Here is a 12,631-nt window from a genome sequence, read left to right as displayed (position 1 = left end):
AGGGAGGAGATAGGGGCCAATGAAGACTGCAAGTTCTTCATAAGTTTCTGGGTGTTAATGGCCTGTATGTTTTTATAAATATGGACAGTGGGGGTGACCTGAGCAGCCTGGCAGTTCTTGATAGAGAATGAAAGAAGGTTGTGGTCAGAGAGCGGGAGAGGGGAGTTTGCAAAATCATCCATTGCACAAAGCCGAGAGAAGACCAAGTCGAGGGAGTTCCCGTCTTCATGCGTTGGAGAATTAGTAAGCTGCAAAAGGCCAAACAAGGAGGTTAGAGATAAAAGGTGAGTAGCAGATGGGGAGAGGGGAAGAGCAATGGGGATGTTGAATTCGCCCATGATGAGGGTAGGGATGTCACAGGAGAGAAAATGTGGCAGCCAAGTGGCAAAATGATCCAGGAACTGATGGGAGGGATGAGATGAGAACAGAAGAACTGTGCAGTCTGTGGGGAAGGAGGAGGTGAACCTGTAATACATATATATTAGTAAATGCCACAAAATAATGTCTTCAACACATTTATTAAAATAAAGCCGACAATCCTGAACATATGTAAGGATGGGGGTCACACTTGCGTGTGCAATGAGAGAAACTCACGCGAGTCTCTCGCATCAATACCCAGCACTGCCGCCGGCACTCGGACCGGACTGTGCGGTTCCATGTATTTCTATGCAGCCGCACACTCCGGTCCCGAGTGCCGGCGGCAGTGCCGGGTATTGATGCGCGAGTTTCTCGCATTGCACACGCAAGTGTGACCCCGGCCTAACCTGTACTAACAACTTGTGGTTACAATATTTTAAACTCTCAAACTTTACCTGATGGCTGTTTGTCTCAGTCACTTTGACATCCAAGGATCCGGTGAGCACCGCATACCAGCTTGTACCAATGTCACCCTGACGATATACTGTAACCAAAGAAAAGCGGCTATTTTACAACCTTACAGCATGTAACATTGTCATGGCAGCTAAAGGGGTTGGCTACCTTTGGTGACATTTCTCTTTACATAAAATGTATGTATTTGGGGCTACAAATCACTTTTATGATAGGGTTTCATTACAGATTTTGCACCATTTGACTTTTCACAGGCTATTTGTTTCCCTGCACATTCATCGTTGATGTGGTTTGTGGTTATAATTCAGCTGAGAAGAGGTTAGAAAAAGACAGGCCTGATTAGAATGAGCTATCTGACGGATCTCAGTTAACTCCTTCTGCAGCCAGCGATAGACATTGCAACAGCCTGTAGAAGCCAAACATGCAACGTTTGAAATTAAACCCAATTGGAAAAAAAAAATTAAGTGCACAATGCATGCATTTATTTAAAATAAAATAAGAAAATGTCCTCAAGGGTGGAGCACCCCTTTCATTACACATGGATAACATTGCAATATTGGATCATTGTCATCATAGGTCTAAATATTGTTAGGGTAGGTTCACACTGAGCTTTTTAGTGGATTTTTCTGGTGCTTTTTTGGTGTGCTTTGGTGTGTATTTTTTTTTTTTTTTTTTTTTACATACCGTAGTTGTTCTTTATGGGCATATTTTTCTGCTTCCACTGATTCTGTGATCAAATTTGGAACATTCTCATTCAAAGACTATTTGAAATGTTTGTATTTTTTTCATATTAATATTGGAGTAGAATTCAACATGGAGGAATTCTGGTGAACATACACTTCATGATCAGATCACTTTCCCCCCGTTCCTGACCAGGCCAATTTTCGTTTTTTTTCTACTGTAGATTTAACTGGTCTAAAAAATTTCCATGCATTTTATTAGTCTGAAAGATTAAAATAAATGTTTGCCTCTTTACATGGGACTTATTTGTTTCATCATTTTAATATTCCTTTTCTTTATTGATGAAATTGTGGGAAAATATAATGAAAAAAAAATTGTGTCTATTTTTTATATATTTTTTTTGTTTGTTTAACATCCACAAAGGATTGCATTAAAAATTGTGTTCCCCTTTCCATATAAATTAATTTTACGTATTGAATATATTGTTTTTCTATGGGGGTAGGGCAAAAAACAACGATTTTGACTGGCTGTGTGTTTTTTTTCTTTATTATGCTTTATGTATTTATTTAGTATTTAGCTATACAATGCAGCGGCGTTTTAGAGCACCACAGCAAAACAGAATGGGGACTACTGAGACGTTTATAGTAGTTACAGGGGTTGTCCACCTTTGGGGACATTTTTTTTCCTTAAATGCTTGTATCATTTTTTGCAGTTGGCTTTCATTAAAAAATGTGCACCATTTACCTTCTATAGCCTATGCTCTGTATGATGCTGTTTACTACTGGCTGTGGAATCAATCAACTCACTACGAGTGTCTGACACAGAGGCATGTCTAGGGGGCGCAGCCAACGGGGGGCTCAGTTGGACTGCCTAATGCAGTGGTCCAAATTGTCTCCCCTGGTGGCTGTATTCTGCCACCCCCAGGACAGGGAGTCAGCAGTTCTCTGAGCTGGCTGTTTTGCTGACAGCCGGCTCAGAGAAGCTGCAGTGCGCCGGCTCCCAGAGATCAATTGTACTTGCATCATACAATGGCGCACATTGGTGGTAAGTGCTCCAGGGGAGCTGAAGACACCAAACAGTAGGTGCATGGAGGGATTTATTGTGGGGATGAAGGTATCTAATGTGGGAAGATTTGGTGTGGGGATGGGGTATTTAATGTGCATGGGGAAATTTGGTGTGAGGTTGGTGGTATTTAATGTGCGTGGGAATATTTGGTGTGAGGATGGGGGTATTTAATGTGTGTGGACAGATTTGGTGTGAGGATGGTGGTATTTAAAGTGTGAGGGGAGATTTGGTGTGGGGATAGCTTATTTAATGTGTGAGGGGAGATTTCGTGTGGAGATGGGGGTATTTAATGTGCATGGGAAGATTTGGTGTGAGGATGGGGGTATTTAAAGTGTGTGGGGAGATTTGGTGTGCGGATGGGGGTATTTAATGTGTGTGGGGAGATTTGATGTGGGGATGGGGTATTTAATGTGTGTGGGGAGATTTAGAGTGGCGATGGGGGTATTTAATGTGTGTGGGGAAATTTGATGTGGGGATGGGGGCATTTAATGCGTGTGGGAAGATTTGATATGGGGATGGGGGTATTTAATGTGTGTGGCGAGATTTGGTGTGGGGATATTTAAAGGGAATCTGTCACACCCCCGGGACATACATGACCTATTAATATGGGCATACAAGTAACAAATGTTACACTAGTCCTACCTGTATGTCTGATATTAATGGTCTTTTTGCTGAGAAATCGTATATTCTTTCTGTATGTTAATATTTTCTTACAGGCTCCGGGGAGGAAAACGGATTCTGGGGCCATAACTGACGTGCATGGGAGGGGGGTAGTATTGTAATGAAGAGAGGAAGCAGGGATTTCTCCCAGGCACTGCACGCCTGAGGAGCCTGGAAGTAATCATTAGCATAAAGAATGAATATAAGATTTTCTTAACAACAAGACCATTAATATGATGCATACAGGTAGGACTAGTGTAACAATTATATTACCTGTATGCCCATTATTATTATTATAGGTCATATATAGGAGGGCGACAGATTCCCTTTAATGTGTGTGGGGAAATTTGATGTGGGGATCGGGGTATACAATGTGCGTGGGGGTAATAGTGTGTGTGGGATTATTAAGTGTGTGGAGAGATTTATTGTGGGGGAGATTTAGTGTAACGGGGTCAAGATTTGAGGACAGAGTTTGGGCAACAAGGAAGGGACAGGGGCAGACACGGTACGGGCAGCTGGAGAAATTTGAAGACAAAATACAGAGCAAGGAGGTAGATGGGGGCCATGTATGAGTAAACAGTATGGGGTGATGGGTGCAGGCAGTATGGTGAGTGGGCGGATGGAAAATGTATGCGGACACAGTATGAGTAGTGAGTGGAAAAATGTATGTGGATAGTATGGGGAATGAGGGTGATGGGATGTGGGCACACACAGTACGGGGAGTTGGGAGAATATGGGAGCAGGCACTATAGATAATGAGGGGGCAAATATATGATGACAGTATGGTGAATAGGGGGGATGTGAGAGGAGACAGCATGAGGGAGGGGAAAATGTGTGAGGAGACTATTGAGTGGAATAGTGAGGAGACAGTATGGTGGGAGAAAAGTGCGTGGACACAATAGAAACTGAGTACTAGGGGCGTAGCATGGGGAAACAGTATAAGGGCACAGCCAGGAGGAGACAGTATGCCAAGGAAGGGGGAGTGTGATGAGGGGTTACAGTAAAGAGTTGTGCTCAAAGTTTTACATACTCTGGCAGAATTTTTGCTTTCTTGGCCTTTTTTCAGAGAATATGAATGAAAACTTTTTCTCCACTCATGGTTAGTGGTTGGGTGAAGCATTTATTGTCAAACCACTGCGTTTTCTCTTTTTAAATCATAATGACAACACAAAACACCCAAATGACCGTGATTAAAAGTTTACATACCCTGGTGATTTTGGCCTGATAACATGCACAGAAACTGACACACATGGGTTTGAATGGCTACTAAAAGTAACATCCTCACCTGTGACCTGTTTGCTTGTAATCAGTGTGTGTACATAAAAGCTGAGTGAGTTTCTGGGATCCAGAAGACTCTTGTATCTTTCATCGAGTCACTGACATTTCTGGATTGTGAGTAATGGGGAAAGCAAAAGAATTTTCAATGGATCTACGGGAAAAGGTATTTGAACGGTATAAAAAAAGGAAAGGGATACAAAAAGATATCCAACGATTTGATAATGCCAGACAGCAGCGTTCAAACTGTTATTAAAAAAATGGAAAAATCAGGGGCTCTGTAAAAACAAAACCACGGTCAGGTAGATCAACAAAAATTTTGTCCACAACTGCCATGAGAATTGTTTGGGATGCAAAGAAAAACCCACAAATAACATCAGCTGAAATAATGGACTCTTTGAAAACTAGCAGTGTGGCTGTTTCAAGATGCACAACAAGGAGGCACTTGAAGAAAAATGGGCTGCATGGTCGAGTCGTCAGAAGAAAGATGTTGCTGAGCTAATGCCACAAAGAATCTTGCCTACAATAAGCAAAACAGCACAAAGACAAGCCTCAAAACTTCTGGAACAAGGCAATTTGAAGTGATCAGACCAAAATTGAACTTTTGGGCCACAATCATAAACGTTACATTAGGAGACAGGTCAACAAGGCCTATGATGAAAGGAACACCATTCCTGCTGAAAAGCACGGAGGTGGATCACTGGGGATGTGTGAGCTACAAAGGCACAGGAAACTTGGTCAAAGTTGAAGGAAAGATGAATGCAGCACATTATCAGCAAATACTGGAGGCAAATTTGCAATCATCAGCCCGAAAGCTGTGCATGGGACGTACTTGGACGACCTGTCACTGGCTACAGCAGAACAAAGTGAAGGTTCTGGAGTGGCCATCTCAGTCTCCTGACCTCAATATCATTGAGCCACTCTGGGGAGATCTCAAGCGCATAGTTCATGCTAGACAGCCCAGGAATTTACAGGAACTGGAGGCTTTTTGCAAAGAAGATTGGGCAGCTTTACCATCTGAGAAAATAAAGAACCTCATCCACAAATACCACAAAAGACATCAAGCTGTCATTGATGTTAGAGGGGCAATACACGGTATTAAGAAATGGGGTATGTGAACTTTTCATCAGTGTCATTTGGATGTTTTGGGTTGTCATTATGATTTATAAATAGAAAACTCAGTAGTTTGACAATAAATGGCTTCATCCAACCACTAACCATGAGTGGAGAAAAAGTTTTGGTGTTATCATTCATATTCTCTGGAAAAAGGCCAAGAAAGAAAAAAATCTGCCAGGGTATGTAAACTTTTGAGCACAACTGTAGTTATTTATTCCAAAGGGTGTGCAATCAAATATTAAGATGAGGGTACCAACAATTTTGTCTGGCCCATTTTGGGGATTTTGTGTGAAATTATGTCCAATTTTCCTTTATTCCTCTTTTTTGTGTTGTGCCAATACATATAAAAGGAAATAAACATGTGTATAACAAAACGTGTAATTGCAATCATTTTCTAGGAGAAACACTTTATTTTCTAGAACAATTTCAAGGGTGCCAACACTTTCGGCCATGACTTTATGTCCATGATAAACTCCAAATCAGCTTAGTTTCTTTTGAAGCCGTGTCTTCAAGTAGAGATATTTGCATTAGGAAAAGTGTAAGAAAAGTTTAAACGTTACCACCTTCTATGTGATTTCAGAATTGCCGTCAAGGTTCATTCCTACACGTATGAATAGTTAGCGAGGGGACTGACCGAAAGCCACCACAATTTTTCAATCCTGCTGAATGGTGGTAAGCACCGGCTATTTCATTTCCATAATGGGTTGTCCAAGAATGTTTTAATCAAGACATATAAAGTATAATACGTGAGATATTTTGTGGCATTTGCGCAGTAATGGCTTTCTTCTGGTGATTCGTCCATGCAGCCTATTTTTTTTCAAGTCCCGACTTACTGTGCATCTTGAAACAGCCACACCGCTAGTTTTCAGAGAGTCCTGTATTTCAGCTGATGTTATTTGTGGGTTTTTCTTTGCATCCCGAACAATTTTCCTGGCAGTTGTGAACAAAATTTTTGTTGGTCTACCTGACCGTGGTTTTGTTTTTACAGAGCCCCTGATTTTCCATTTGATAATCACAGTTTGAATGCTGCTGACTGGCATTATCAATTCCTTGGATATCTTTTTGTCTCCCCTTTCCTGTTTTATACACTTCAACTACCTTTTTCCGTAGATCTGTTGACAATTCTTTTATTTTCCCCATCACTTACAATCCAGAAATGTCAGTGGCTGGATGAAAGATGCAAGAGTCTGTCTGGATCCCAGAAACTCACTCAGCTTTTATGCATAAACACTGATTACAATCAAACAGGTCACAGGTGAGGATGTTACCTTTAGTAGCCATTCAAATCCATTTTTGTCAACTTCTGTGCATGTTATCAGGCCAAAATCACCAGGGTATGTGAATTTTTGATCAGGATCATTTGGATGTTTTGGGTTGTCATTATGATTTAAAAAGAGAAAACACAGTAGTTTGCCAATAAATGGCTTCACCCAACCATTAACCATGAGTGCAGAAAAAATTTTGGTGTTATCATTCAGAGTCTCTGGAAAAAGGCAAAGAAAGCAAAAATTCTGCAGGGGTATGTAAACTTTTGTGCACAACTGTATAAACATCAACAAGCTTCTTACACCTCTCAACTGGAATCTTGCACCACTCTTCTTTTGCAAACAGCTCCAGGTCTCTCATATTTGAAGGCGTCTTCTCCCAACAGCAATTTTAAGGTCTCTTCCCAGGTGTTCAATTGGATTTAGATCAAGACTGATTGATCTCCAGCATTTTGTTTTTATCCATTTCTGGGTGCCTCTTGAAGTATGTTTGGGGTCATTGTCCTGCTGGAAGACCCATGACCTAGGACACAAACCCAGCTTTCTGACACTGAGCACTATACTGCGACCCAAATCCTTTGGTAATCTTCAGGTTACATGACGCCTTGCCCACATTCAAGGCACCAAGTGCAAGAGGCAGTAAAACAGCCCCAAAACATCTTTGAACCTCCACTATATTTGACTGTAGTAACTGTGTTCTTTTCTTTGTAAGTCTCATTCTGTTTTCGGTAAACAGTAGAATGATGTGCTTTCCAAAACAGCTCTATCTTGATCCCATCTGTCCACAAGATGCTTTCCAAGAAGGATTTTGCCTTACTCACGTACATTTTGGCAAACTGCAGTCTAGTTTTTTTATGTCTCTTTGTCAGCAGTGGGGTCCTCCTGAGTCTCCTGCCAAAGTGTTTCATTTCATTTAAATGTCGACGTATAGTTTGCGCTGACAGGGGAAGAGTCTTGAGGAGATAATTTGCATATTCCCAGTGCCTTCTGGGATAAGTGAAGAGTCTCCGCGAGCTCAACGATCACTGGGTTTTGGCCGTTGCAGCTGAAAAGAGGAAATCGGAAAACCGCGCGCCGAATTTTGGCTCGTCTTTCATTGTTTTTAAGAAATCTCAATATGGAAGAGGCCAGGAGCCATTTGGTGAGCTGCATTTCTTGCTACATGTTCACAGACTTACCAGTGGAAAAGCCAAACTTCACATGCCACAAATACAAGCTTGTGTCCCTGTTGGAGGAAAAGTTGCAAAATCTCGAAGAGAGGTTAGCTACGTTGAAGATCATTAAGGAAGGTGAAGAGTTCTTGGACAGAGCAGAATTATCTCTTCATGTTACAGAAAGAGAAGAAATTCGAAGTGCACCTGAAGAAACAGAGGAATGGAGACATGTGACCCAGAGAAGCAGGAGGATCAGGAGGCAGTCAGCACCCATACTGCTCAGGAACCAGTACCAGGCTCTCACGCAGGAAAACGATGAAGAAATACAGCAGGATAAGACTTTGCCAACAAACAGCAACCTTGTACGCCTTCAGAGTCCTCCTGGATGGAGAAAGAAAAATGTTGTGAAGAAGAAACGGAGAGTGGTGGTCATGGGGGATTCCCTGTTGAGAGGAACAGAGGCCGCTATCTGCAGACCGGATATAACTTCAAGAGAAATGTGCTGTCTTCCAGGTGCAAAAATTAAAGATGTGTCTGACAGGATATCAGGACTCTTCAGACCTACAGATGACTACCCATTCCTGCTGCTACATGTGTGGACAAATGACACCGCAAGAAACGACCTGGAAACCATCTGCAGAGACTTTGAAGACTTAGGCAAGAAAGTGAAAGAACTGGGAGCGCAGGTGGTCTTCTCTTCTATCCTCCCAGTGGATGGCCATGGAACAAGGAGGTGGAATAAGATTCTGCAGGTGAACAACTGGCTACGTCGATGGTGCCGTCAGCAACGATTTGGATTTATGGATCACGGAGTGAATTACCTTTACAATGGACTACTTGCTAGAGATGGGGTGCACCTTACAAAGACTGGAAAACATGTATTTGGAAGTCGCCTTGCTACACTTTTAAGGAGAGCTTTAAACTAGAACATGGGAAGGGAAGCAAAAGACCAGAAAAAGCCATACACCTGACAAATGCTATTGAGAACTCTGCTATTAGAAGTGAAAAGGAAGAACAAAGACAAAAGAATCTAATTAATAAAAATATTGGAGAAAGAGAAACCAATCACAAACTAAAATGTTTCTATACTAATGCACAAAGCATGGGCAACAAACAAGGAGAATTGGAACTACTAACACAGGAAAAGAAATATGATGTCATTGGAATCACTGAAACTTGGTGGGACGATACACGATTGGAATACAAGACTAGAAGGATACAACTTATTTGCAAGAAACAGACTTGATAAACGAGGAGGAGGTGTCGCATTGTATGTTAGAAACGTGTATATCTGCACAGAGATTGAAGCTTCAGAGACTGGGAGTTCTGTGGAAACTGTTTGGGTAAGAATACAAGGACAGAACAATGGAAAGGACACCATTGTAGGCATTTACTACAGGCCGCCTGTGCAAGCTGAAGATATGGATGAACTCTTTATGCATCAAATGGCCAAGTTCTCCAAAAAATATGACATAGTTGTCATGGGAGATTTCAACTATCCAGACATTTGTTGGGAATCTCTCTCAGGCAAAACTAACAGGTCAAGGAAATTCTTATCCTCTCTTGCTGACAACTTTATCTTCCAGAAGGTAGGGGAGAAAACAAGGGGAACTGCTACCTTGGATCTAATCCTTATAAACAGGGAGGAAATGGTTGAGGAGGTAAAAGTGGCTGGGACCCTAGGAGGTAGCGACCATGCTATTTTAGAATTTTGGATAACTAGAGGCGGAAGACCTGTGAAGACTCAGACGTCAAGGTTAGATTTCAGAAAGGCAGATTTTAAGGGATTCAGAAAGAGAATTGGAGGGATCCCATGGCTGGATATCCTTAAAGGCAAAAATGTCCAGGAAGGATGGGAAATCTTGAAAAATGAAATTCTCAAAGCACAGTTGTTAACAATTCCGAAAAGAGGGAAGAATAGGAAGCATTTAAGGAAACCAGGATGGATGAACACAGAACTTAAGCACATGCTACAAAGGAAGAAAAAAATGTTTATAAAATGGAAAGAGGGAGGCATATCTAAAGAAAAATATAATGCTGTCTGCAGAACCTGCAGGGCACAAATCAGATTACTAAAGCTGACAATGAATTGAGGCTTGCAAGAGATGTCAAAAGCAATAATAAAGGATTTTGGGGATATGTCAAAAGTAAAAGAAAAGTCAAAGATGCTATAGGATTTCTACAGGATGAAAATGATGAAATGGTAAGACAGGATGTTGAGAAGGCTGAACTTTTAAATTCCTATTTTGCATCTGTTTTCTCTCAGAACGAATATGTAACATCAACTGTTCTTCACTGTCCTATTAAGGGAATAGAAGAATCCAGGATATCTATAAACAGAAAGATAGTGAGGAAACACTTAGCTAACCTAAATGAATTCAAGTCTCCAGGTCCAGATGAATTACACCCCAGAGTACTGAAGGAGATAGCAGAAGAAATTTTTGATCCCCTCTCCATAATCTTTGAAAATTCTTGGAGAACAGGAGAAGTGCCAGAAGACTGGAGAAGAGCAAATGTTGTTCCTATCTTCAAAAAGGGGAAGAAGGTGGACCAAGGCAACTATAGGCCAGTGAGTCTGACTTCTATACCAGGAAAGATCTTTGAACAAATTATTAAACAACATGTATGTCAGTACCTGGATAAGAATGAAGTGATTAAACAGAGTCAGCATGGGTTTGTAACTAATAAGTCATGTCAGACTAACTTAATTTCCTTCTATGACGGAATCACTGATTGGGGGATCAAGGAAATGCTGTAGATATAGTATATCTTGACTTCAGCAAAGCATTTGACAAAGTCTCTCATACAATCCTTATTGAAAAAATGACTAAGTATGGAATGGACAAGGCAACTGTTAGGTGGATTCATAACTGGCTTAGTGATCGGACCCAAAGAGTGGTCGTAAATGGCTGCACATCCAGTTGGAAGAATGTCTCAAGTGGGGTACCACAGGGCTCTGTCCTGGGCCCAGTATTGTTCAACATCTTTATCAATGATTTAGATGAAGGAATTGAGGGTAAACTGATTAAATTTGCTGATGACACAAAGCTAGGAGGGATAGCTAATACTAGAGAAGAGAGAGAGAGGATTCAAAAAGATTTAAATAAACTGGAGAAGTGGGCAGCAACTAACAGAATGGTTTTTAACAGGGAGAAATGCAAAGTACTACATCTGGGCAATAAAAATGAAAAAAGCATATACAGAATGGGAGGAATAGGGCTAAGTGACAGCACATGTGAAAAAGACTTGGGTATACTAATAGATCACAGACTGAATATGAGTCAGCAGTGTGATGCAGCAGCAAAAAAGGCAAATGCAATTCTAGAATGTATTAACAGAAGCATACAGTCTAGATCACGTGAAGTCATTATTTCCCTCTACTCCTCTTTGGTCAGACCTCATCTGGAATATTGTGTCCAGTTTTGGGCACCACATTTTAAAATAGACATCAACAAACTGGAGCAAGTTCAGAAAAGAGCGACCAGAATGGTGACCAGTCTGCAAACCCTGTCTTATGAGGAAAGGTTGCAGGGTTTGGGAATGTTTAGTTTGCAAAAGAGAAGACTGAGAGGAGACTTAATAGCTGTCTACAAATATCTAAAGGGCTGTCACATTGTAGAAGGATCAACTTTATTCTCATTTGCACAAGGAAAGACTAGGAGCAATGGGATGAAACTGAATGGGAGGAGACACAGATTAGATATTAGAAAAAACTTTTTGACAGTTAGAGTGATCAATGAGTGGAATAGGCTGCCACGAGAAGTGGTGAGTTCTCCTTCAATGGAAGTCTTCAAACAGAGGCTGGACAGACATCTGACTGGGATGATTTAGCGAATCCTGCTTTGAGCAGGGGGTCGGACCAGATGGCCCAGGAGGTCCCTTCCAACTCTACGATTCTATGATTCTATGATGCACCCTGAGCCTGCAGAACAGCTTGAATTTCTTTGGAACTTGATTGGGGCTGCATATCCACTATCCAGACTATCCTGCATTTCAACATTTCATCAATTTTTCTCTGGCATCCACATCTAGGGAGATTAGCTATGGCGCTATTTGTTGTAAACATCTTGATTATGTTGTGCACTGCAGACAAAGGAAAATCAAGATCTCTTGAGATGGACTTGTAACCTTGAGATTGTTGATATTTCTCAACAACTTTTGGTTCTCAAGTCCTCAGACAGTTCTCTTCTCCTTTTTTCTGTTTTCCATGCTTAGTGTGGCACACACAGACGCACAATGAAAAGACGAGTCAACTTCTCCCCTTTTTATCTGGCTTAAAGTATGGTTTTCATATTGCCCACACTAGTTACTTGCACAGGTGAGTTTGAACGAGCATCACATGCTTGAAAAAAGTTGTCTACATACAACTTAGGAAAGGCGCCAACAATTTTGCCCCACCTATTTTGGGGGTTTTGTGTCAAATTATGTCCAATTTGCCTTTTTTCAGTTTTTTTGTGTGTTGTTTCAATACATAAAAGGGAAATAAATATGTATATAACGAAACGTGTGTAACTGCAACAATTTTCTGGGAGAAATACTTCATTTTCTGGAATAATTTCAAGGGTGCCAACACTTTCAGCCGTGATT

At 41.2% G+C, this 12,631-nt stretch overlaps 1 protein-coding gene across 3 annotated transcripts in view; it reads right to left on the bottom strand.

Annotated features, from left to right (window-relative positions):
- The window catches only part of RAPGEF4 (Rap guanine nucleotide exchange factor 4), a 302,234-nt gene that overhangs the window by 269,451 nt on the left and 20,152 nt on the right, over positions 1-12,631 (bottom strand). For all 3 annotated transcript variants that reach the window (XM_073545898.1, XM_073545899.1, XM_073545900.1), the window contains exon 3: positions 813-901. In XM_073545898.1, the coding sequence (XP_073401999.1) occupies positions 813-901 (89 nt within the window). The remainder of the gene's footprint in view (positions 1-812; positions 902-12,631) is intronic.

The sequence above is a fragment of the Dendrobates tinctorius genome, unplaced genomic scaffold, assembly GCF_039654945.1.
Source record: "Dendrobates tinctorius isolate UK_male_01 unplaced genomic scaffold, ASM3965494v1 ptg000143l, whole genome shotgun sequence".
In the NCBI taxonomy this organism is placed as follows: Eukaryota; Metazoa; Chordata; class Amphibia; order Anura; family Dendrobatidae; genus Dendrobates; species Dendrobates tinctorius.
Note: the sequence above shows the minus strand (reverse complement) of the source record. Positions and strands in the feature narration are given on the sequence as shown.